Here is a 25,501-nt window from a genome sequence, read left to right as displayed (position 1 = left end):
AAAAATTAATTTTAACTGAATATATTTGAATTGAATATTGAAAAAATTAAAAAGAATTCACAATTATAAAATTTGATATTATGAAAAACAAAACAAAAAAATAAGTTAGAAAAATTAAAAATAAAATACTAATTAAAAAGAATTTAAAATATATTTATTCAAAAAAGATGAGAGAGGAGAGAGAAATGTATAAAACTTTAATATTGAAACAAATTTAAGTTTTACATTTTAAATCAAATATTTTCATAAAATATATTATATTAAAGCTCTTATCGTGATCTTTAATTTGATATGCATATTAAATATTTTATAGTTAATCAAATTTCACAATTTTGGAAAGAAATGTAACAACAAATAAGAAGTTAAATAAAATGGAAATAAAAAGAAAATTATATAGTTTAAACATAAACCTTCAATTTTATTATAACTACAAAATTGTCACTCAATTTTGAAATTAATTTGGAAACTCCCTTTTTAATATTGTATCGATTTATTACTCAATCCAATATAAATGTACACCATCGTGCCACTAAGTACACTACGGGTTCGTTCTATAGGATTAAATTGAATTCGTCTTTAAATTTCTTTATTTGGAATTAGTCTTGTAATATCTTTATCGGTTGAATAAATATTTTCTGATATTTAATCACACGTAAAATTAATCATGCTTATGAGTCTTGGCATATCTCCTATGACAAATATATAATCTCGAGCAATTGAACATTTAGTACTCCATGTTTCTTTGAAAAAAGGATGAATATATAATAGTTGATCATTTTCCTATAGCTAGGAAGCCTATTATCCAACATGCTTGATCGATTATTACAATTGTTCGAGTTGAGCTACAACCTCAGACATCGTTGGTCTTAATCTTGGAGCTTCACTCACACAATGCAGAGCTATGTTGGCAAGTTTGCATGCCTCTTTGAGAGTATATTCACCCATTAATCTGCTATCCATCATCTCCCCCACTCTCCTCTCGTCTCTCAGATAAGGTCTTGCCCACTTCACCAGCTGACACTCTTCAGCAGGCCGCGTTCTGTCCATAACCGGACGCCCCGACATCAGTTCTAGCAGAACCACTCCAAACCCATACACATCACTTCTCGTGCTCGGGCAACCTGTTCATAAACAACGATGATCCGGAGTTGTAAATGAGCTAATGTATAGACAACGATGTTCACAAGGGTCAGACCAAATAGACAACGATGGGAAAATACGTCATCTAAATTCTCGCTGATAGACAACAAAATCGCTATAAACCGTTGTCTATCAACTTATAGACAACACTATCAACATATAGACAACACTGTTGGAAAAGATCGTTGTCCATATTTTGTTGTCTATCAGCTGGATTCTTGTAGTGAAAGCAGCTCGAGCCAAAGCAAAAACCAAATAACTAAGATATATTCTCAATTATTTTGTAATTGGACAATTGTATTTGAGATGCAAGAACCTGTCATTATGTACTCGGGAGCAGCATACATAAGAGTATTTCCGAATACTGCCATATCATAACAACCGTTAGCATTAGGTCTAATTTTTGGAATGCCAAAGTCCGACAACTTGGTGTTGAAGTCCTGCAACACCACATCCACATGAGTTTTGATTTTATCTAACACAAGAGAGTTTGAAAAAAAAAAAAAAAAAAAAAAAAAAAAAAAAAAACTTACTCCATCGAAAAGAATATCACTACTTCGAAGGGTTCCATGTATGACTGGTATTTCCAAGGCGTGCAAGAAGGCGAGAGCTGTAGCAGCACCTATAGCCACTTTGGTTCTTGTTGCCCAAGGAAGGGCTTCATGCCCACCTATATCATCAAACACACTATTAATTACTCCCTCCGTTCCATTCCAATTGGCTCATTTTCCATTTTTGATTGTCCCACACCAATAGGCTCAGTCTTAATATGGAAACGTTTAGGGCTTTATTAAGTAACAATAAGGGAGTACAATTTAGTCTTTTCATAAGGAATCCGGAGTACTATTAAAAGGTTAAATTTTGGTGGATCACACACCATTTAACTACCAAAAAGTGAGTTTCTGAATCTTCGTGCCGAAAATAAATGAACCTATTGGCCTGGGACGGAGGGAGTACTTTTTATAAATTAACTAGCAGAACGAACGTACGTTGTACCTATAATTAATGTTATTTTATTCGATAATCTATTATTTTAGAAAATCTATTAATTCATTATTTTTATTAGATAATTTATTGAATTAATATATTCTTAAAATAACCTTAAAATAAAATATGTAATGAATTAATATAGGCAATCCAGAAGTTCTTTTTGTATTAGTATAGATTAATATATATTTTGTTGATAATTAATTAACATGCATACTTACTTGTGAACAAGTGATTGTACAAGCTTCCTTTGGGCATGAACTCATACACCACAATCCTCTCGTCTGTGTTACAGCCATATCCAATAAGCTTCACCAAATTCGGGTGACGGAGTTGCCTCAAATGATTTATTTCATCCTGCAAAATTAAAACAGTAGTTTTCATTGCTGCAGAAATTATATATAAGCACTAAAGAGGGAAGAAACACCCACAACCCACTGCTCCTGATGTGGTTGATATCCTTGAATATTCATCTTCTTGATAGCAACAGCAATTCCAGATGCAGGCTTCACTGCGGTAAGCTTGCGCTCGTCAATCCATCCCTTGTAAATAACGCTACCGGATCCTCCTCTCCCCAACACCTCGGATTTGAAGTTTTTCGTAGCTTTTCTTATCTCATCATATTCTATGGCCATCACGTTACCTTACCAAATTCACAAGGGAAAGCAAAAAAAAAGTGATCAAGTGTCTCTAAATATATATTTGAGGCAATTGTTAAATAAGTACTAATTAACTATGCTGGGAACTTATGGAATTTTAGTTTCTTTCAGAGCCCTAAGAGAGAGTTGCAATTAATTTTTTTAAAATAATTAATCAAACTCAAAATTAATAACTTGAGCATGGATATATATACCTCTTGAATGAGTTAGAGGGAAAACCTTGAGCAGTTGATTCTTCTGTGTTGCTGTTTTTTCTGGAGAGAAGATTTGAAGAAGAAATAGAGTGACCAAAAGTTGATACGAAGAAGAAAGATAAGAGAAAGTTTAAGCTACCAAAGGATATGATTTTTATGCAGAATATATAGGAGGAGTTGAAGAAGAAATAGAGTGACCAAAAGTTGATACGAATATGATTTTAACCAAATTAATGAAGCTTTTGCGTGTGAGTCAAATTGGAAACGCGTAAAATTTTAATGAAGCTTTTGCGTGTGAATCAAAAAGTTGCTAAAAATAGATAAAAACATTAAAAAGATTACTAAATTTACCTAATCTTGGACCATGTTTAATGAGTTCAGCATGGAAATGAGGAAATCTTATTTCTGATCAAAAAAAAAGTTCAGCATGGAAATGAGGAAATCTTTTTTCTGATAAAAAAAAAAGTTCAGCATGGAAATGAGGAAATCTTTTTTCTGATCAAAAAAAAAGTTCAGCATGGAAATGAGGAAATCTTTTTTCTGATAAAAAAAAAAAAAGTTCAGCATGGAAATGAGGAAATCTTGTCCTAACAAGTGAGAATCGGTCAAATGTCAAAGGTAAAACCATAAACATGTCATGTGTGAGATACCATAATTTATTTAGACCATTAATTACATACACAAATCTATAAGATCATTTTACTTATCAAGCAAATTTATTCAAAAAGAAAACGCTCAAGAAAATTTACTCAAAAACAAAATTATAAACTAAAACCAATTATCACCAAAAATAAATAATATGTCAATGCCAACAATAATGCAGAAGCACGTGATTTTTTATTTCTTTTAAGAAAATAAAAGGCAAAAAAAATTCATAAAGCAATGTCAAATTCATGAACAAATATTTATAACCATAAAGATGACGATAAAAAAAAAACCTTAAAAACGAGACGAAGTTATTTAATTGAAAGAAAATTTCGACAGTCTTATGTACATAGGGTTTAGTTGTTGAGGATGCTTGAAAACGCGAAAACAGGAAGCTCACTAAGAATCCCAGTATAATTCTTGGATTGAGAGGATTTAATTTGGAGGATATAAGAAAATATGTCAATTTATGTATAGTGGACGTAAAATGTGTAGGAAGACTTAAAACTTTTCTCAACAAATTCTCTTTCAACTCACTCACTTTCTTTCTTACTTTCAATTCCAAAACATGGTTACATGTTTATAGTGGTAAGTAGTAGCTAGATGATTTAATTCCTACTTTTTCTAGAATTCTATCAACTAGTATTACTTTCTCTATAATTTTCTAAACACTCTAGATTTCTCTAAGTCTAGCTATTTTTCCTTCATTCTAACTTTCAATGAATTGAATGTCACATATAGTTTGTAACAAACATTGCATCATTTATGGTACTACGTACTAAAGAATATTTACTTAATCCTTTTCGAGAAAATCCAACCAATAATCAAACGTGAAATTTGTCAAAAGTAAATTCTTCGCTTAAATACATGAGCTTTTGCTTACAATGAGCATTTTTGACTAATGAATGTTGAGGTTGAAATCGAACTGTCTACTTGGCTTAAACGGAATTCTTATTGAATGACATAGTTGAATACCTAGTAAATTTTACTACAAGAAATAAAAAATATGTTAACGAATTATTCGTATAAAATGTTTTATCGTGTACAAAATCAAAATTCATATAAAATCCATGTTAGAATTCGGTGAAGTGGTTCGTCTTTCCGTAATTGGTTTCTCAAATTTAGATGTAATTACAACTATTTTCAAAGTTTGAAACTTTTACAAAATCTAAATAAGTTGAATATATTTTTAGATTAGAGAAAAAAAGTGAAAGTTCGGAGCATAACTTAGGTGCTTAGATTGAAAAAATATGGCGAAAGTTGGGAAGACAAACTGTACTTTTATTTTGGGCCTTGGAATTCAGTTTTCTAATTTGGGCTCATGTTAAGATCAGGCCCAATAAGTTTGGGCCAAAATGAATTTTTAAATGAATAAATAATACTTCCTTCGTTCCACGAATCTTGATGCAATTTTTTTCGATAAGAGAAGTAAGGAGTTGAAGATTAATGTTTTAAGTGTGTAGGTAATAAAGTACAAAAGTGATAAAGTAAAAGTGTGTAGGTAATAAAGTAAAAATATAATAAAGTAGAAAAACGTAACTAACAACCCTTATTTTTTGACTAATTCTTACCATATTTAGAAATGTTTCAAGATTGAGTATAGGTCTATTATTGCTTATCCCAACAACAAAGTCGAATGAAAAGCTTTGAATCATTTTTGACAAAACGTTCCATTTATACGGTAGGATTAATTGTGAGTCCATATTGGGCCCATTTTTTATAATGGGCTTTCATTTGCACATTGGCCCACTCCTCTTTCATCTTCACTCACGTTTTTTTGTTTTCTTAATAAATCAATTCACTCACGTTTCTTGTACTGCATGTACTACACTCTGCAATTTCTATAATTTACTAGATTTATTATTTATATATTTATAAAATAATTGGCCAACTTTCTATATTGGGTAAATTTGTTTTCAAGATGTTCTAACTTTTTGATTTCATTCTCTTACAAGTCACAGTAAAACTCTTACAAATTAATGTAATAAGTAGTAGCATTTTATCATTTTTATAAATAATAATATAATTCTCTCTCTATGAAAATAATACGAGCTATATGATGTCCAGTTTCAATAAATACGAAATTTCATTTCAAAAGTTTCCTTTTTTTTTCTTTTAAATATATCGAAAGGTGGTTAAAGAAATAATTAAAATCTTACTATCTTACGAGATATTTTGAAGAATGAGATCATCACACACCCTTCCAATAATATTCTCCAACTAAAAAAAAAAATACGAATTAAGACATTGCTAATTGCTATAAACAAGTAATTAATTAAAATAATAGGTGAATATATATATTTTTCTTTCCCCACTTTGGATATTTACAGTATTTTACCTATTTCTGACCATAAATTGATAAATTACATACTGAAACAACCCTTAGCGCCTGATTTCACCGCAACCCTAACCGGCGGAGCCGTCTCAGAGAAGCCAGTGGCCTCCCACCGCCGCCGCGCCGACGGCCGCGGCAGGTTCTCCGGCACGATCGTTTCAAGCGAATTGATCCGCCACGGCAGGCAAGCCCTCTTTTCGCTCCATCTCGTCGGAGCCGCGACGGCGAGCGTCGATGATTGCATATCCATCGCCATAGCTCTATCCTGATCCCCCGCCACCACCGCGAAATCGCCTCCGTCGAGGCCGATTATCGCGCACGTTAAGCCTAGCACACATCGATTCCTCCACGATCGCTCCCTCGGAGCTGTCGACGAGCTGCGTTGTAACAATTTCGATCAGAAAAAATGGACAATTTGATCTGTGTATGAAAACCAGATCGCAATTCAGTAGCGTCACTCACCATGAAACTCGCGGCGTCGCTGAAATTGGCGACGAAGGTGATGCCGTTGGAGGCGCGGGAAAATTGAGGGAGCAGTAGCTTGAACTAGCCATCGTTGCTCTGTTTTTTTCAGTAGATATTTTTCAGTTGAAAAAGTTTATAGAGTTTGATTGCACGCCAACTGTTTGTAAATTTGTCACTCTTATAGAGAGAGAGAGAGAGAGAGAGAGAGAGAGAGAGAGAGAGAGAGTTTTTGATGTTGATGGTCAGTTTACGTTAGCTGGAGAAGGAAGATCTTTCTTTTGAAGTTTGCTTGCCGTCTAACAACACTGTTCTAAAAAAAATTAGATACGTTTAAAATAAATTTAAAAAATAGATATTCTATTTATTAAAAAAAAAAGTGCATCGAATTTATGCAGAGTTGTACTTGTGCATTTGTATGTAGTACATGTACAAACTTGACGTGCCAAAAATAGAGTATATAAATATATAATAAAACAAAATTAGTTATTGTCACGTTGTATAATTGATCTCTCCTAACTTCTACCGTCCAAATTCTTTTTTTTTTTTCTCTAGATTTATTTTATGTACTACATATGTAGATACTACTAAATATAAATAGGCTAACTATTTACCATGTTATTTTAATTTAATAAAACGAAGCGGAAGAAAGTGTGTCTGTAATTTTGTGTGATGCGAGCGAAGAAATCAAGGTGTTTAATTACTTCAATATCGTTCTCCTCCACTTCTGATTTTCAGCTTCTGTGATTATCATGGTATATTGACATTACTGTATTTATTTTTCAGCTCACCCCGTTATTAAATTTTGAATTTATCATTGTTGATGTGTTTTTGTCGACTCTCCACTTGTTCCAATATAAAATCTCCAAAGTTAAGAATGCTTGAAGGATTAGATTTTTGAATGTGTACAAGTAGTTCATAGCGTGCAAAATGCAACAATCGTGATGGGCTTTATTTGACTGCTAAATAATCCTTTTTCATGCTAAATAATTCTTCTTCCTCTTCCCACCTAACTCCTCTATACTTCCAATGAATTTGGAGGAAAGTTCAACTACCATTTCCTTTTCTATCATTCTTTTTTTTTTTTTTGAGTTATTCCTTTTCTATTATTCAAGGAGTCCCTATTATCCCTAATGAATGAAGTCTTAAAAATAAAGACAACAAATTCAAGCTCAATTTTCCCCATGAAATAAAAAACTTATATTATGGGCTTACATGTCTTAGTTGTTTTGGAGTAACAAGGCTATAGTTGGGCTGATTCGTGTGAAATACACATTGCAAAATATTTCTTTTTATTCTTTTATTTTTTTAGGATAGCATTACAAATTATTTCTGAACTTATAAAACCCCCAAAACTTAGATTTTAATTTTTGCAATAAAGATCACGTGGAGCAAGTTGGTGGGTCTGATATTAATCACATTGTGTACCAATGGGCGCGCAAAATCTAAAAGATTAAATGATGTAATTGCTGAAATATATATATATTTTTTTTGATATTTTGAATGAAATTGCAAAACATTTTGGAGAAAATAAATTTAGACTTGCATATGAAGCCCCTATTTGCGAGCTGAGAAAAGCTTATTGAGAGATCTAAATCCTTATTGGGCTGCTGCCTCTATTGACAATATGGATATTAATCGGCCCAAATCATTTGGGATGTTATTAGGATAATTGGGTTGGTTTGTTTTCCGAACATGAAATTTTAGCCATAATCCTCATTTTATTTCTCAATCTCTTTAAGTAAATACGTCGGTTTCAGGTTGGATTGACATCTCATTAAATGTGAATATTTGTGTGTGTTTGATTATTGTATTGATACACTATGTCATATTTAAAATGATTTATTTACCTGGGTGTGGTTCTAGTAAGAATTATAGTTTTTGTGAAAACGTGAGAGCTAGTATGATTAATGCATTCACTGTTAAAATCAATGCACTAAAAAAAATTACTCCCTTCAGAATTCAAATCTAGGTCATGATGCATCCATGATCCATCGTTGTTCTTATTTTATTTAGTAATTTTTATTTCAACCTCTCCCCATTTACCATTTACGAGTCTGTGTAGTTATATATGATCGCAACTTGTTAATCTTGCGATAAAATAATTATATATGACATTTTTTTAATATGTGCTTCTCATATATGTTATTTATGTCACATTTATTTTTGTACCAAAAACAACCTGATGTGGTTGAATTAAAAATACGGCTGTTTATAATATTAAAAGTTATGCCCTCTTAAATTCAACGCGGCATTCAAAATTCATATTGTCGAAGTGAAGTAATTTGGGTACGTTGAATTAGTTAGTTGCCTAACTACATAGAATAGGGGCGACATAACCATGTTACTTTTTTTATTTTAGGTAATAAGCATAACCATGTTATTTAATCACCTACAATAAAGACATTAATTACTTTGTGCAGCCTCAATTTATTAAGCAACCATTTCTTTTTTATGAGATGCATCTCTTATTTATTCTTTTAGACATATACTTTATACCCCCTTTCAAAAAAAAATTAATAATAATAATAATAATAATAATCAAGAAGGCACGGTTAAGAGTATGGGAGAATGGGCTGATGGAGTTTGGGGTTAAAATTTGGGCTGGAAGAGCGAGTTGAGGGGGAGAGAGAGAGCATGATCCGTTTTCTACCCTTTCCTCGTTGATCAATAGTGTCGACATTATTGCAGGTAAACCAGGAGGATGGAGGTGGAAAGCAGATCCAAAAGGCAAGTTCTCAGCCAAAGAAGCGTACCGCGCAGTTAGCAAATCAACCAAAACAAACACCAACGAAAAGTGTGAACTAGAGTATCTACATATTTGGAAAGCAAAAGTGTCGTTCAAGGCCAAAATGACAGCGTGGAAACTTTTGAAAGGAAGATTGGCGACTACTGATAACCTCCTGAGAAGACAAGTGTAGCTACCGAACTCGGAACTCACATGCATTCTTTGCAAAGACCAGGCTGAATCCATCGACTGTCTTTTCTTTTCATGTCAAATGACAATAGAAGTCTGGTATTCTATTCTTCTTTGGCTTGAACACACGACATTATATACAAGAGCGAAAGATCATCTGGTAGCTTTCTCGAATCTTGGATCCAAAGCTGATAACACCATTTTTACAAGTATGTGGATTTGTGTTATTTGGAGTGTATGGAAAGGGAGGAATTAATGTAAGTTTAACAAAGGCATATGGAGTAAAGATAAAATACTGGCAGAGATCAAGGCGAGAGTTTGGGGGTGGAAATCTGCATTTAATCTGGCGACCTCTTCCCCGGATTTCAGATCATGGTTTGTAGGCGAACAGATCCTCGTTAGTTCTTGATCATCTTTAGACTAAAAGCCTTTGATTTGGAGTTGTTTTTTATTTTGTTTTCGATGCTTTTGCTTTGCTCTTGTAATTTTCAATGTGCTCTTTTGGTATATACCCCTGGTACCGGTCTTTTGGAAATAAAAGGGTGATATTTTTCTGATAAAATAATAATAATAATAATAATAATAATAATAATAATAATAATAATAATAATAATAATAATAATAATAATAATAATAATAATAATAATACTCCCTCCGTCCACTACTTCAAGGCCTACTTTCCTTTTTGGTCCGTCCACCAACTCAAGGCCTATCTATTTTTAGTAAATTTTATTCATATTTTAATTGGTGGGTCTCAATAAATATTAATACACTTTTTCTCCACTCAACTAATAAACAATACACTTTGTGGGCTCCTTTCTCCACTCAACCAATAAACAATATATTTTGTGGGACCCTTTCTCCACTCAACTAATAAAAATACTCTTTTTCTTAAAACTCGTGTTTTTTCATGTAGGCCTTGAATTAGTGGACGGATGGAGTAATAATAATAATAATTATAATAGTTTTCTTGTAGAGTTTACCCTATGATTTTTCGTGGGTGTAGGTGGTGGGTCTAGGTATCCAAATTCCCAAATCCAATGCATGTTGAAAACGAGGAATCTTGTAGTATTGCTGCATTGGAGTAACTTTTAGTTGAATCATTAAAGTAAATAAATTATTGAGTAGTGTTATTTGGACAAAATTTGTCCGGATAAAAATAAAGTTAATTTTTAAAAATTAATTTATTTATAAATTTTGATTCAAGTTTAAAAGGATATAGTTAGTTTTATTGTTTTTTCCGTATTGTAGTTTTTTCGTAATTTTTTTTAACTTTTTGTTTTTTTATTTGTAGTTTGTGTACTTTAAAAATAATAATAATTAAAAAGGTTATTAAAAATTACAAAAAAAATTGCAATATAAAGAAAACAATAAAACTAGTTAAATTCTATTTTATTTTGAACCAAAATTTTTAAATAAAATTATTTTATAAAGCATTTCATCATATTTTGTTCGGATAAATTTTGTCCAAATAGCATTATTGCTATTTAAATAGCTGAATCATTAAAACAAATTATTTAAAGAAGTAAAAGAATCCAAAGTGGTGACGAGTCTCAATTTCCAAAGGGGTGACGAGTCTCGCAAATTGTGGACCGCTCACTTGAATTATTTAAATACTTCAAATAGCTTTTTGCATGTATCATCCACGTCATATACACTCGATGCATTGCATATTACCTAAGTATCATGAAATAAATGTAATTTCAAAATCGAAATGTTTACATGTATTTCTAGATAAAGCTAACTTTTTGAAATATAGTGAGATTGAAAATCGGGACAAAGGGACACAAAAATGAAATACAAATATTTACACATTTCGTCTTAGAATACTACTCTCACCTCACGCAGAGAGTACGTCATTTTGACTGAGCATGAATTTTAATAAAATAATTGATAATTTTTATATAATAAAAAACGTCACATTATCTTTTAAAATGAGTAACTAAAATTAAATAAGAGGCGATTTTTTTTTTTATAAATAATAAATATTTAAGGATAAATGATAAGGAAAGAATATGAAACCATGTCCTAAAATGAAAAGTATTAAAATTTTCAAATATAGCATCTTATATTCAATTTTGAGGAAATATTAAAAATCAAACAAGTATTAAAGTTTAAGTATTTTAATAAAAATGTTGAAATTCATATTAAAATTTAAAATTAAAAAAAAATTGTATTTAAACAGTAATAGAACCGTAACGAAAGTCGGTTCGACAGAAAGACGTGGGATGTTCAAGCTCTTATCCGTGAGATTAAGGTTAGGTTTTGGTGTTGGATTAAGATCTTCAAGTTGAGTAACGCTAATGTTAGCTTCTCATCTTGGATGTCGCAGAATTTTGACCTTCATGCTCTGTAACTCTAATGGCATTTCTGGTGCCATTTTTTTCGGTCATTTATAAAACCCTTTTTCTGATCAAAAAAAAAAAATCCCCTCCCCCCAAAAAATAGACAATTCGTCTTAGAAATGAAAATACTCATTAGAAAGGTATTCCTATTTATATTAAAATATCATCGAAATTAATAAACTAAACGAGAGTGTGCATCATTGGAATTTGAATACAACGGATATAAATATAGAGAGTACTTTAATGACATTTATGAGATTCTACTTTGAAAAGTATTTATATTTTACAACTTATAGATAAAAAGTATTAATATTTTACGTAATACTCCTAGAGACCTATATGAACCAATTTTTATGAATAAATCAAATATGAGTATCGAAAATGCATGAACTTTCAAATATTTTTATTTTACATATGAACTTAAATTTCATACACGACTTTCATTTATTTATGATATCCCACATCTTCGACTAATAAAAATTGAGGTAAACGTCTCTAAATGGTTTAGACCGGAATCTTTTTAAATGATGTAGTTGGACATTAGGTAAATTTTACTACATGAATATAAAAATATATTACTCCCTCCGTCCACCAATTAAAGGCCTATATGAAAAAACACGGGTTTTAAGAAAAAGTGTATTTTTATTAGTTGAGTTGAGAAAGGGTCCCACTTTTTTTTAAAAAGTGTATTTTTATTAGTTGAGTGGAGAAAGGGTCCCACCTTTTTGTAAAGAATCTTTGACTTTTTTGATTAAATAATAAATAAAAACTTACCAAAAATAGGTAGACCTTGTTTTTGTGGACGGACCAAAAAGGCAAGTAGGCCTTGAATTGGTGGACGGAGGGAGTAATAAATTATTCGTCGAAAATATTTATCATGTACAAAACTAATATATGTTTACATATTTTAAATCAAAATTTTAAATTTATGTAAAACATCGTAACAATGTGAAAATTGGTGTATTTTAACTCAATTATACCTATATAAACATGTCAAAATTGATGCCAAGTGTTGATAGAGGTTTAATTAAACATGTGAGATATTGAGAAACCAATTAAATGCGAGAGCGTGGAGATGAAAAAATTGACATGCAAAAAAGGGTGGGTTTGTAAAGTACACACGTCCATCTCCAAAAGCAACACGACACCGTTCTGTGATTCTACGCATCATATAAATACATGCATTTTTCGCAGCGGCAGTATTCCTCAAACCGACTCCCAACGCCAAATTCAACGTCTTTCTCTCTCCTCTCCATCTCAGATCTCTTCTTTCTATACTTGCACGAAACCTGCATTTGACTATTCATTGCCGTTGCAAAACCCTAGCCCCCAAATTGAAAAGAAACCCTCAAGATTCACCGGAAGGGCGCCGAATTTCCCGCTCCACACGTTCGGAACTGGATTCTCCCCCCATCAAAAGCTCGAAACTTTAATTGGAGGAGTAATGGTTGAGATTTGTAATGGAAGGCAGTAGGGTAATTGTCAACAATGCCGATGGTGGCAGGGAAAACTGCAGCTCCGGAGACGGGCGGCCGCCGATTCCCAACCCTCTAGGCGCCCGAGGCGCCTACCGACACTGCCTCGACTCCGCCGGCACGCCGCCTTTGTCCGCTAAGTCCCTCGTTCGCCATCCTTCTTTGGTAATTGCAGTTGAAATTAGTCTTTTTTTTGTTTTTTTTTTTTTTTTTTCCCTCTCAACTAATAGTTGGGGAATTTATTAGGGGTTTTTAATTTCTCGTCAATGTGCATTTCATTAATTCTGAATCTAATTGGTTAGATTTTTCGATAGAATATAATCTTTAAGGAGGATAGCAAGGTTTTGAAGTAAGCAAATTTCGTTGTGATAGATAATGTGTTTTGACGTACAATTATGTGTGTTGTTTCTGTTTTCCTTGCTCAGCTTAATTTCCTACAATTGTAACGCTTTGAGGGGGTGATTACTTTGAGTGATGGGATGAATAGATGAAATAATCCAAGCTGATCTACCATTTACTTAGATGGATTGAACTTGTTTGACCATCTTATCCTTCACATATTCAATCCTATGTTTTATCAATCTAATGGAACATGGATTCGTTTAGTCTTAAATTCGGTAGGAAATGCAACTCAGCAATTGGCACTAGATTTGAAAATCACATGTTGCTCTTTTATCGGTTTAGTTTTAGTCTGTATATCATGAACTCTCAGTTGGTTTGTATTTTCCTGCGATTCTTGAGAAATCGTTTCAGCTTGCATTACATCTGATTTCTCAATTCTGTCATCTTGAATGTTATTCCATGCGAAAAATTGGATTTTGACTGGAATGGTAGCAGGTGAGGAGCAGGGCACCAGATATTTCGATTGAACCTAGGTTTAGCGGAGGCGATAGTGATGCTGAATATGTGCCGCTTCTCCGGTCTGGAGCATGGGCGGATGCTGGCTCTCGCTCGAGCATGGAAGATGTATATGTTTGTGCAGACAACATGATGAATGACTATGGTTTAAATGGCTCTAGTGACATGCCTAGTGCCTTCTATGGGGTAACTCTTCTCATCTACACTAATTTTGTGTGGAATGGTAGCTATTTCTTGAATGTGGTAAAGATGGTAAAAGATCTTGTGTAGGGAGGGAGCCCAAATTATATGGCTAGCAATGTAGTGAAATGTTTTGGTAATGTTGGCCAGGTTTTTGATGGACATGGAGGGAAACATGCCGCCGACTTTGCGTGCTATAATTTGCCGAGATTCATTGTTGAGGATGGAGATTTTCCGCAGGAGATTGAGAGAGTGCTGGCATCGGCATTTAAACAGACGGATGCTGCTTTTGCAGAAGCTTGCTCTACGGATGCAGATCTTGCTTCGGGCACCACTGCTTTGGCAGCTCTGGTAATTGGGAGGTGGGTATCTTAGTTGTGGATTGTTCATTGTTGCGAAGGGTGAGAAATGATGCTATTAATCGAATGTCTTCTGCTTGTTTGCTTCACTCAATGCAGCTCGCTGGTGGTGGCCAATGCTGGAGACTGCAGAGCAGTGCTGTGTCGGAGGGGTAAAGCCATTGAGATGTCGAGAGATCATAAACCCGTTTGCTTGAGGGAGAGGCGTCGTATAGAAGCCTCGGGAGGTTATGTATACGACGGGTATCTCAACGGGCAGCTGAACGTTGCTCGTGCATTGGGCGACTGGCACATGGAAGGGCTGAAAGGTGGTGATGGCGGACCGCTTACATCGGAGCCTGAGCTCATGACCACAAGGCTCACGGAGGAAGACGAGTTTCTCATCATAGGGTGTGACGGCCTGTGGGACGTGTTCCTGAGCCAGAACGCGGTGGATTTTGCCCGTAGGAGACTCCAGGAACACAATGACCCATTGATGTGCAGCAAGGATCTGGTCGACGAGGCTTTGAAGCGAAGGAGCGGAGATAATTTATCCGTGGTCGTGGTCTGTTTCCAGCCGGAGCCACCGCCCAATTTGGTCGTCCCTCGCGGAAGAGTGCATCGGAGCATCTCCGCCGAAGGTTTGAAGGAGCTGCAGAGCTTCTTGGATGACTTAGATATTTGAGATTTTTGATGGCATCTTCCTCACTTCATCTTTTTCTTTATTACCACCATTCTTGCTTGTTGTTGAGAGGGGATGTAATTTCAACTGTAACATATGCGGCTACTGACATCAATCTTTTCTTTTTTCCACTTTCCTTTTCCTTGTTTTCTATCTCATTATGTAATGGTTATAATACTAAATTAAACTAGGACCAACATTTATTAATCCATTTGAGGTTTTGGTGAATGTATTTCTCTTCTCTTGCATCAGAATTTACCCAGAAAAAAGAAGATTGTTTTTGCAACATTCTACAATGTACAAGTTCTGTTACAAACTAAGCTCTTGTTTCACCTCTTTTGGAAATTGAAGGCCCTAATTGAGAAGGCAAAAATGAAGGCAAACAGCACGCTGATTCCGACGATGATAACCGCCACATATCCCAGAAAATCATGCTTGAAATCGAAATAAGTCGTGACGAAATCTGCGACGGTTTCGTCGGTGTCGAGCACGGCGTCGACGTCGCCGAACTGCGAAGCTACCAATCCGTAGAGAGACCAGGAGATGGGGCAGGCGTAGTAGTACCACCTCCACCACACCGGAATCCTCTGCACAATTGAAGATGATTCAATTAGAAATCTCTTTTCTCTGCTGCTGTTACCAACCCTAATTAAGTGTTTGATTGCGTTCTCACCGTTTTAGGAATGACGAATCCGGAGAAGATGTTCCAGATCCCGTAGAAGGCGGAGGAGATGATGGCGGCGATGTTGTGGTTGGGCGTGACGGCGACCGTCATCATCCCGTAGAGAGTGAAGTAGAGCAAGGTGAAGTACATGAAGAAGAGGTACCAGAAGAATTTCACGGCCGTCCACTCGAATCCGATCATCGCGTACACTATCACGCCGTAGATCAGCGTCTGCACCAGCAGGTTAGGTAGCTCCACCACAGCCTGCATTTGGATCATAGTAGAGTTACTTCTCTTTAAATGATTGTTGCTAATAGGATTATGAAAATTAAGTTAATGTTGATGAACTTATTTTGCTACCACCATTTTTCAATAAGCTCACCTGTCCGAAGGCGTAAGGCAGGGCGGAGTACATTCCGGCCGCCTTCTCTCTGTAGAAGACGGTTCTCTCCACGGCCACAATCGGCTGCACGGAGGTGGCGTTCTGCACGCCGAGGAATAGCACAGCGGCGTACATGGATCCCATCGCGTTGAATAGGTCTTGCTTCCTCTTCCTGCAAATGCAGATAAGATAATGAGTCTCTGTTATGGTGATATGATGGTTAGTTTTAGGTTAGGTTAGGTTAGGGTAGGGTGCGTTTGGTTTAGTGGCTCGCCTTTTGGAGCCGAGGTCCCAGAATATGGCTCCGAACATGACAGCGATGAAGGTGGTGAAGAGCAGCCTCACGGCCGTGTAGGGCGGATTCCGCCAGTAGGACCAGTGTTGCTTCCACAGGCAGGCCTTGCATTGAGTCCAGAACGGCTGCGCGTATTGCTTCGGGAAGTGTAGGTCTGTCGAGCCCGGGGCGGGCTCGCTCAGCTCCTTGATCAGTGCTTTGTTTCTCCTGAATCAGACGGTGGAGAAAGGGGTGTTAGTTTTGAGGGGTAGTGTGCATAGCAGAGGATCAGGATAGGATGTGTTTGTTGTTGATTGTTTAGTGTTATTACATGTAGAGCTCAGAGTTTCTGTATATTTGAGTGAAATCAAGGGCAAGAGCTGCTTCCTGTGGTGAAGCAGTGATTTCAAGCATCCATGTAGCCGGATTGTATCCGTCTTTGATGCTGCTGATCCCTTGGATCCCCTCGAAGTATTTGATGAGGTGCGTCGAGTGGCGGCCGAGCGGGCCCACGTAGATCTCCTCGCCGCCTCGTTTGAGCAGCAGCAGCTCGTCGAAGGCATCGAAGATGTCGATGCTGGGCTGATGGATGGTGCAGACAACGGTCCGGCCCGTGTCCACGGTGTTCCGGACCGTCCTCATCACGATCGCGGCTGCCCTCGCGTCGAGCCCCGACGTCGGCTCGTCCATGAATATAATGGACGGGTTGGCCACGAGCTCGACCGCGATGGTGAGCCTCTTCCTCTGCTCGGTCGAGAGGCCGTTGACGCCGGGCAGCCCCACGAGGGAGTCTCTTAGGGGGGTGAGCTCCACGAGCTCCATCACCTCGTCGATGAACATCTTCCGCGTGGCGGCGTCCACCTCGGGGGGCAGGCGGAGCCACGCGGAGAACTGCAGGGACTCGTGGACTGTGACGTGGGGCGAGTGGATGTCCGTCTGCTCGCAGTATCCGGATATGCGTGCGAAGGTTTCCTGCCTCTTCGGGTACCCGGAGATCTTGATCGTCCCTTCGATGTATCCCCCGGTTTTCCTGCCCGCCAGCACGTCCATCAGCGTCGTCTTCCCCGCCCCGCTCACGCCCATCAGCGCCGTCAGGACTCCCGGCCTGAACGCGCCACTCACGCCCTTGAGGAGCTCGAGGCGCTCCTCCTCGATGCCGTGCACTTTCATCTCCTCCGGCATGTCTACTGCGTACCGGATGTCATCAAATGTGATTGAGAGAGGTTGGAAGGGTAGAATCATTCCTCTCTTCCTATTTGGATCAGTCTTGTTGTCTCTTGCTGCATTTTGAACAAGCAAGATCATCACAAATTTTGCAAGAGCTGTCTCTTTAGGGAAAATCTATCTATTTTGCAAATGGTTTCTTACCACCAGAATCATTCCTATCTGCTGATGTCTCTTCTGATATAACAGCTTGTGGTTTTCCTAATGCTGCAACAAACACATGACTACTCAATTAAACCAAGTAAAGAATGTGTGAAGATGATATGATCCAAGAAATGAGAGAGCTCACGGTTGAGGTAAGTGAGAGCTGCGATGACGAGGAGGTTGAAGAGGAAGACGTAGCCAACTTGGGCGCCTACGCCTATCCAGTACCAACGCGCTTCTAGGAAGATCCCACGAGCTTTCAGAACCGAGATCCCAACAGATTCAGTCGAGCCAGGCGGAATCTGCACGCGTTTGATGTTAGTAGGCTAGTAGTGTCATGGACAAGCAAGGGTGGGTGGTGCTACTTACATGGCTCCAACTCTTCCCAAGAAACTCATTCACAGCTATTGCATTCTGTCCATACATCAAAGGTGAAATCCAGTAACCCCATATCCACCATTTCTTGATATTTTCTGATCAAGAAAAGAGAAGAAAAGTTACCAACTATGCATAGATAGATAGATATGTCTCTAGAAGCAAGGTCTGCCCGGTTACCTCGCGATAGAATGAATCCGCCTAGGACAAGAACGGTCAGCAACGCGCATGATCCAAATGTGTTGGCGACTATGATGTTTCTCCCCAGCGCTCCCATCAAACGGAACAGCGCAGAAGCCATCTGATTCACACATATTAGCAGAAGCATTTGCCTGAAGAATCTGCATTTTTTGGCAACAAACTCAGAGATTAGGACTAATACTAGCTAGTGCAAATGTGCAATGCAACTATATATGTTATTAGTTATTACCTTCCCACATCAGAATCATATCCACTTGTGTAATAAGTCATAACAACCCATATAGCAACCTCAACAAGTGTGATTGGGATCTTGAGCACCCAGGCTGGCAGAGAATACGCCCACGGAGGGAAAAACAGAAGGTCCCGTTGCTTGTAGAACACGGGGAGCTTCATTATACTCAATGCCAGCTCTGAGAATCCATTGAACATGTTGATCAAAAGAGCATAGAAGAGAGCTCCCATGTATATCCCACCATCTGTTTCTGTCTTCTTAGGCATCTCCGTCTTTAGGAATAGTGTCATCGAAATGCTAGCCATGATAATAATCTACAATGCCACAAAAATAGAAAAATCAGAGCTGTGATTGAGGCTGAAATCTTAATGTATATGGCATCTTACTTGTATCAGCTTGAATATGTAGACAAAAGAGTTCCGCTTCATGAGCAAGAACTCCCTGTCGACACAGGCTTTGAGAAGCATCTTCTTGCTGACTCCATATCTATCACTGGTGAGAGCTGTGGGGTGGCTCTTTGCCTTGTTGAAAGGGACGGCAAGCTCATCACCGAGCTTTCTTCCCACGTGGAAGGACTGAAATGCTTCGGAGAATTCCTTCACAGACACATAGCTGTAAGGCTCATCTTTGTTCATCCAGTACTGCACTTGATCCTTCTTTGATGTCACCTAAAATTTTGCAGAAAAACAAGCCTCAGTTGGTAGATTCTTGAAGGGGATAACGGTAGATGATACAACACCAAAAATGGTACACACATACTTCTTGAAGGAAATCTGCTACTCCTTTCCTCTCAGGGCATCTGAATCCCATGTGCTCGAAGAACTCTAGCACGTTCTCTCGTGGGCCTTGATACACAACCTGGCCATCTGACAGGAGGATTATGTCATCAAATAAGTCGTACGTCTCTGGTGCAGGCTGCAGCAGTGAGATCACACCGGTCCCTTGTAGAATGTGGATGGTTTGCCTGATCGAGTTCACAATCTGGAACGTCGTTGAGCTGTCCAAACCAGTCGATATCTCATCCATGAATAGAGCTCTAGCTGGTCCAACCAGCATTTCCCCTAAAATCCAATTTGCATCTAGATATAAAACTTGGCCTCAAATTGCAGATTTTTCTCCCTTTTTTCTAGTAAGATTTTACCTGTTGTTAGTCTCTTTCTCTGCCCTCCCGAAATCCCTCGAACCATTTCGTCACCAACCAAAGTGTCAGCACAGACCTCAAGCCCCAAAATCTGTCATTGAATTCATCAAATTACTGTCACAGCTGCATCTTTGATATAAACTCTATATAAGTAGTGAAATTTTTGGATTTTTTTTTTCTTCTTACCTTGATGATGTAATCTGTCGCCACACTTTCTTCCTGCCCTGCAATTGAACTTGCCTGCACAATAAAAATCCAAAAGTTTTTTTTTTTGTTGTTGTTGTTGTCTCATTTGATTCTTGACAGCAACAATCATATCACAAGATTTGTCTATACCTTCATGAATACATCAAGATCAGGATCTGGCTTGATGTTTGCTTCCTTCTCTCTTCTTGACAGCTCAGCCAGCATATCTGAGAATTTTCAGACAAACCAAAATTTCAATAAACTATTCCTGTCTAGATTATGATAAATGAAATGAGATTGTTGCAGACCGAGACGCGCTCCAACTCCTTGGCATCTCGCGGAGAAAGCCAGTGTTTCTCTAACTGTCATTTCCCCTATATGCAGATCATGCTGGCTGATGTATGCAGACGTCCTCTGTGGCACGAACTCGTTCATCTCATGCCCGTTGTATGTCACTTTTCCAGATACCTTTCAGACAGGAAATGTCCAAATAGAATCAAACAAGATGTTCCCCACCACTAAAAACATAAGCAGAAAAACTTGTGAATTGGAGTTGTGATGTTGGCCTACTTTTAGCTCCGGATCAAGCTTTCCGGCCAAAGCCAGCAGCAGCGTTGTTTTTCCAGAGCTCGGTGGGCCTAAAAGAAGCGTCATTCTGTGAAACAAGAGCAGCAGACTTCATCAAAACACAAGCTGCAGTTTTCAATCAAGAAAAAAATGAAGATTGGAAGTTGGCCTCAAGATTTTTTCATCATCAGTTCTTCACCTTCCAGGTTTGATGATTCCACTAACATCATGAAGAATAGGTAAAGGCTTCTTTCTACTTGGAAGAATATGAAAACTAGTCAAGAATCCCTGCACAAAATCAAAAAAAAAATTAGAAAAAAAAAAACAGATAAGTTAGACCAATATTACTATGTCTGAATCAGAATCATTTACCTCCAAGATATTAACAATGAAGTTGAACACTGTAGGCAGAGCTCTCCCACCTACATAGGCCTCTGCATCAACGCTCAAGTGCTCGTATCGAACTTCAATAGTTGGAAGATCAAGTCCAACCCTGAAAGAATCCAATGCATTAGTTTGCATTCATGAAAATGAAAAATATATATATATATATTTGAAGAATGCATACCTCTGAATTCTTTCCTTGAACTTGAGCAAGAACTTCTCATTCCCTTCCTCTGCAATCTTCAGCAGCCTCTCCACAAGATTCTTCCTCTCCACTAATCCAAGATTCCTTATATCAACCTCCCGCGATTTCCCTTCATCCTCTGTGAGTATCCCTCTCCTTATACGAAGATTCGTGGGGAGCTTCTCGAGAGCAGCCCATTTCAATGCTTCCTCATCATCACCCTCCACAGAAGACTTGGAGAAAACCTCCATGCCTGTGTTCCTCCATATGTTTGAGCTGCTTAAACGCGCGCTGCTAACTCTGAATATGTCGCCGCCTTCCATCACTGCTGCATGAAGCAGACAGCCACCGCGAAATTTTTGGAGAAATCAGAGAGCTTCCATGCAAGAGATGAGAAAGTAAGACAGTTTTTTTCCTACTATGTTTCTGTCTTAGACTCACTTTTATAGAACATGAATTTATATAATTTTTTAATTTTTTTTGGCTTATCTGTCTTATTATGAGATTGGTTTTTGGAGGGATCTTGATTCTTGATTCTTGTTTTTTTTTCTTTAAGAATTAATGCAGCATCATATGAAGTTATGAATGTTAGCAAAGAGATTATAGTATTGTAGTTGGTGATGTAAGGTTTGATGTCATGCATGGATATTGAAGTGTGGAAATAAATTAAATGTTTATTACCCTTTTAATATTTTGGGGGGACAAACAAGTTTGTCATCCCCTTTTAAATCATGCATATATTTATATGTATCATTGGTTTCTTTATAGGCTTCCATTTCACCTAACCTTTTTTGTTGGTTTCCCTTTTTTCCATGCTTGGATTTACTTGATAAGATACTCTTCCACTCTACAAATTTCCACCTTAAATTCATCATTAAATTTTGAAAATTTGAATTTTTTTTTTACCCTTGCTTGTGTTAAATTGTTATTTATTTTTATGACAATGCAGCAAATCGAATTAGTAGGGATATGTCCTGTGCAAGATCAGGAAATCAATCTCAGTTCTGTGCATGATTATCAAGGCCAACTGTACCTATATACAATAAATAATATTTTGTCACATGGAAAAGCTTATTTTATGCACTATTTTATGACTTCTGATAGCTTTGTCTGCCAGAAAATTGCATTCTTGATTGAGTCTGCCTTTTTTATTTGGAGGGGTTGACGAGATGACATCTGCCAATTATTTTGTGGGTGATTTTTGGGAGAGGATGAAAAAAATATGTGCTCGACTTAAAAGGTGTTGATGAAATTCAAATTCGTAATTAATATTACTCCCTCCGTCCCGCAAAATTTGAGAAGTATTTTTTTCGGGTTGTCCCGTGAAGCTTGAGCACTTTCTTTATATGGTAAAGTTTTTTCTCTTTATTCACCTGTTCATATTTTCACATATAACACTTAACACATAAAATATCAACTCCTTAAAATCCGTGTCGAAAAGAAATTGCTTAAGTTTCGTGGGACGGACGGAATATTTAGCTACGAACTCATTTATTACACCCAAATTCTTTCTTTGTTCTTGAAAAGGTTCATGTGGCTATCATTTGGTTCAAAGTTTTTGGATTAATTGATGTTTGATGGTCATTTTGTGAGATTATTACATGTTTTTTTTTTAGAAGATTGTTACATGGTTTTTTTGAATTGTGGTGAATGGAACTTTATGAATTGTTTTACTTCATCATAGTCTTATTTCACCGGTGATAGTTTCGATTTTGATGAACATGTTAACAATTAGAAGTGGCTGTGAGTTTAATCGACTATAAATTTAATATTAATTCAACTGATTTAATACAAATTAAATAAATTTGAATCGCTTCACCAACTCAATCAAAATCAAAATCCTTCTAATTGTCCTTAGTGGTGGAGAATCTTGTATTTGAGAGAGGAAGTTTGTGCTCTACAACAAGAAAACAACATCTAAACATACAAATAAAATAAATTTAAAATAAAAATACTAGTATAATATACTACTTCACATCAATAATTTTCTTTCGACGTGCTACCCCTTTCTTTTATTCTTCTTCTTCTTCTGATTTTTTTTTTTTAAATATTTAGGTCAAACCATAGTAATTTGATAAATTGTTAATGGGGTATTGTCAAAGCTCCTCAGTCAAATACATTTAATGGTGGAATTGTACCTCCAGATTTCGATAAATTTTTTGTCTCCTTCAGGGAATATATATATTTGCAAATTATTTATGAATACGATTCCGTTTATTTTATTGAGTATATTGTAGAAAATTAGCCGCTAATATATTTTATTTTCTTATTATTCGATGGATCTATTTTTTTTTAATTAAAAAAATTAACACCTCATTGCCGTTTATCAAAATTATGATAACATGCCCAAGTAACGTAATATTATAACAAAAGGAATTATGATGCACAGTCTCTGTCTTAATTTTATAGTTCATACGAATCATATCATTTATTTGAAAGTGTCTCTTCAATCCAAGAAAAATAGTAATTTTTTTGGTTTAATCAATAAATGGAATTGAAGACAATGGTAATTCATGTACGAGACAATTGCGTACTAATTAGGTTACTTGGAATTGTCTCCATTAATATTGTGTTTAATTATTAGGTTGTTACGAGACGTTTAAGTCAATTTGAATTAGAATGTGCATAGCTATATACCGGTGGATCAAATTTTATATTTTAATTGTATATCTATAATTTTATAAGTATTTAATCTGTAATTAAAATGTATGTCAATATACATAAATCTGCATTCTAATCTTCACCCGTCTTATGGTATGACAATCTCACATAAATTTGTATGATAAGTCTATAAATAAAAAGACATTCTTGCCTCTTATACATTTTTCATTCAATAATTTTAATATAATTATATATATATATATATATATTAATTGAATAATAATTCATCATTAAATTTGCTTTAAAAATTGTCACAAATGGATATTTTTATTTTTAAAATGGCAATTTCTTTTAATTAAAATATAGTATAAATTTTCATCCGAAAGATAGCATAAAAATTCGTCTCAGACATGTGGAGGACATGGGTTATAAGTCGAGGGATTTTGTTGTTGATCATAACAACAGTGCTATTATGCGTGCTATGAATAAAATCGCCAACGGACGTTGGTTGGATGAGATGGAGTTGGATGACTTTCACACCAATATGAGTTTCTCTTATTGTTAAGTAGGTGTTTTCTCTTTAGTTTGACGAGCTCCTTTTCGAGTCTCGGTTCTTTTCTCTTTATTTTGACGAGCTCTTTCTTGAGTTTCGAGCTCTTAGTCTAATTTCTTATGCTTTCAAAGGTTTTCATTCCATTACGACTGTTTTGTCCTTCATTAATCCGGATCAATTTATTCCAAATATATTTCCCCTTAATGGATTCACGCGTAAAACAAAATCATGCAAAAGAGTTGTCATAAAATTATGTGTAATTAATCCTAAACACGATTAACCATAATTAATGTGCCCAACACTCATTGTGGTACTAAATCCCATTGAATCCTAAGAAGATTTGTCGGTCCAAAGTCAACTAAATTATGATTAAATATTAAGCTCTGCAATTACACGCCTCCTACTTAATGTCACTCCCATGTGCATTTATACACAGCCTGTTCTGAAATTTCACATAAATATAATTTTTTTTTACAAGATTAATAAAGAGAAAACATTAATAAAATATTAAAATCAATCAGTACTACATAATTATCACTGGGATTCGCAAAACTTTCTGGAAATACAGATTGTCTGAATGCTTGATTCGAAAGTTTTGGTTTCTATCATTCTTTTTTTGCTATATTTTAATCTATTTTGATGTTGTAGATGACAATATAGGATTTTTTTTAATTTTATTTTTTAGTTTTTGTTGAAGGACAATTGATAATTCACCGTCACCCTTTTTTGGCATAGATATATACCAAGAATATATTTTGTGTATAATTAGCTAGCTCTATGCCATTGCCATGTGTGTATTAATTATTCTGTTTGCTATAAAAGATTAAAAAATATAATAAAGAAAAGGGGTTATTGTCGGAAAATATATGTAGTTTGTCAATTTTCTGGTTTATAACATGACTTTATAATTTGACCAGAAAATACATCAATTTTCAATTTAATCGCAATTATAACATGACTTTATAGTCTGACAAAAAAATACACCAAGTTTCAATTTATTCTCAATTATAACATGACCTTGTAATTAATTTAGTATATAATATCAAAGTTTAATACATTAAATATTTATAATTTTCTTTTCATCTCACAATATACTATATATATACATATATATTTGATAAGTATACATCTATATGTAAATAATATATAATAGTATTATTTACTTTTTAACA

At 35.8% G+C, this 25,501-nt stretch overlaps 4 protein-coding genes across 4 annotated transcripts; 1 reads left to right on the top strand and 3 right to left on the bottom strand.

Annotated features, from left to right (window-relative positions):
• Window positions 1–684: 684 nt before the first annotated feature.
• Window positions 685–3,163, bottom strand: LOC131015191 (probable serine/threonine-protein kinase PBL10). Its single transcript, XM_057943463.1, has 6 exons — window positions 2,981–3,163; window positions 2,559–2,770; window positions 2,349–2,484; window positions 1,674–1,810; window positions 1,457–1,580; window positions 685–1,121 (listed from the first exon to the last, which is right to left on the bottom strand). Exons 2-6 carry the CDS (start codon window positions 2,760–2,762, stop codon window positions 823–825), a joined length of 900 nt encoding a protein of 299 aa, XP_057799446.1. The 5' UTR covers window positions 2,763–2,770; window positions 2,981–3,163; the 3' UTR covers window positions 685–822.
• A 2,733-nt stretch (window positions 3,164–5,896) lies between these two features.
• On the bottom strand, window positions 5,897–6,784 carry LOC131015190 (protein CHLOROPLAST VESICULATION). The gene is made up of 2 exons (XM_057943462.1): window positions 6,423–6,784; window positions 5,897–6,337 (listed from the first exon to the last, which is right to left on the bottom strand). Exons 1-2 carry the CDS (start codon window positions 6,512–6,514, stop codon window positions 5,989–5,991), a joined length of 441 nt encoding a protein of 146 aa, XP_057799445.1. The 5' UTR covers window positions 6,515–6,784; the 3' UTR covers window positions 5,897–5,988.
• Window positions 6,785–12,775: 5,991 nt separating this feature from the next.
• On the top strand, window positions 12,776–15,465 carry LOC131015189 (probable protein phosphatase 2C 57). Its single transcript, XM_057943461.1, has 4 exons — window positions 12,776–13,324; window positions 13,997–14,203; window positions 14,348–14,559; window positions 14,656–15,465. Exons 1-4 carry the CDS (start codon window positions 13,145–13,147, stop codon window positions 15,218–15,220), a joined length of 1,164 nt encoding a protein of 387 aa, XP_057799444.1. The 5' UTR covers window positions 12,776–13,144; the 3' UTR covers window positions 15,221–15,465.
• Window positions 15,417–21,848, bottom strand: LOC131015188 (pleiotropic drug resistance protein 1-like). The gene is made up of 20 exons (XM_057943460.1): window positions 21,176–21,848; window positions 20,980–21,100; window positions 20,807–20,895; window positions 20,611–20,695; window positions 20,349–20,508; window positions 20,191–20,267; window positions 20,041–20,094; window positions 19,855–19,945; window positions 19,473–19,774; window positions 19,100–19,381; window positions 18,711–19,027; window positions 18,461–18,621; window positions 18,275–18,378; window positions 18,051–18,207; window positions 17,906–17,968; window positions 16,869–17,817; window positions 16,538–16,765; window positions 16,264–16,435; window positions 15,891–16,145; window positions 15,417–15,804 (listed from the first exon to the last, which is right to left on the bottom strand). The coding sequence occupies exons 1-20, from the start codon at window positions 21,496–21,498 to the stop codon at window positions 15,547–15,549; spliced, it is 4,248 nt and encodes a 1,415-aa protein (XP_057799443.1). The 5' UTR covers window positions 21,499–21,848; the 3' UTR covers window positions 15,417–15,546.
• Window positions 21,849–25,501: the final 3,653 nt, after the last annotated feature.

This window comes from Salvia miltiorrhiza, chromosome 3 (genome assembly GCF_028751815.1).
Source record: "Salvia miltiorrhiza cultivar Shanhuang (shh) chromosome 3, IMPLAD_Smil_shh, whole genome shotgun sequence".
NCBI classification, from domain to species: domain Eukaryota; kingdom Viridiplantae; phylum Streptophyta; class Magnoliopsida; order Lamiales; family Lamiaceae; genus Salvia; species Salvia miltiorrhiza.
This window is presented reverse-complemented; position numbering and strand designations above follow the sequence as displayed.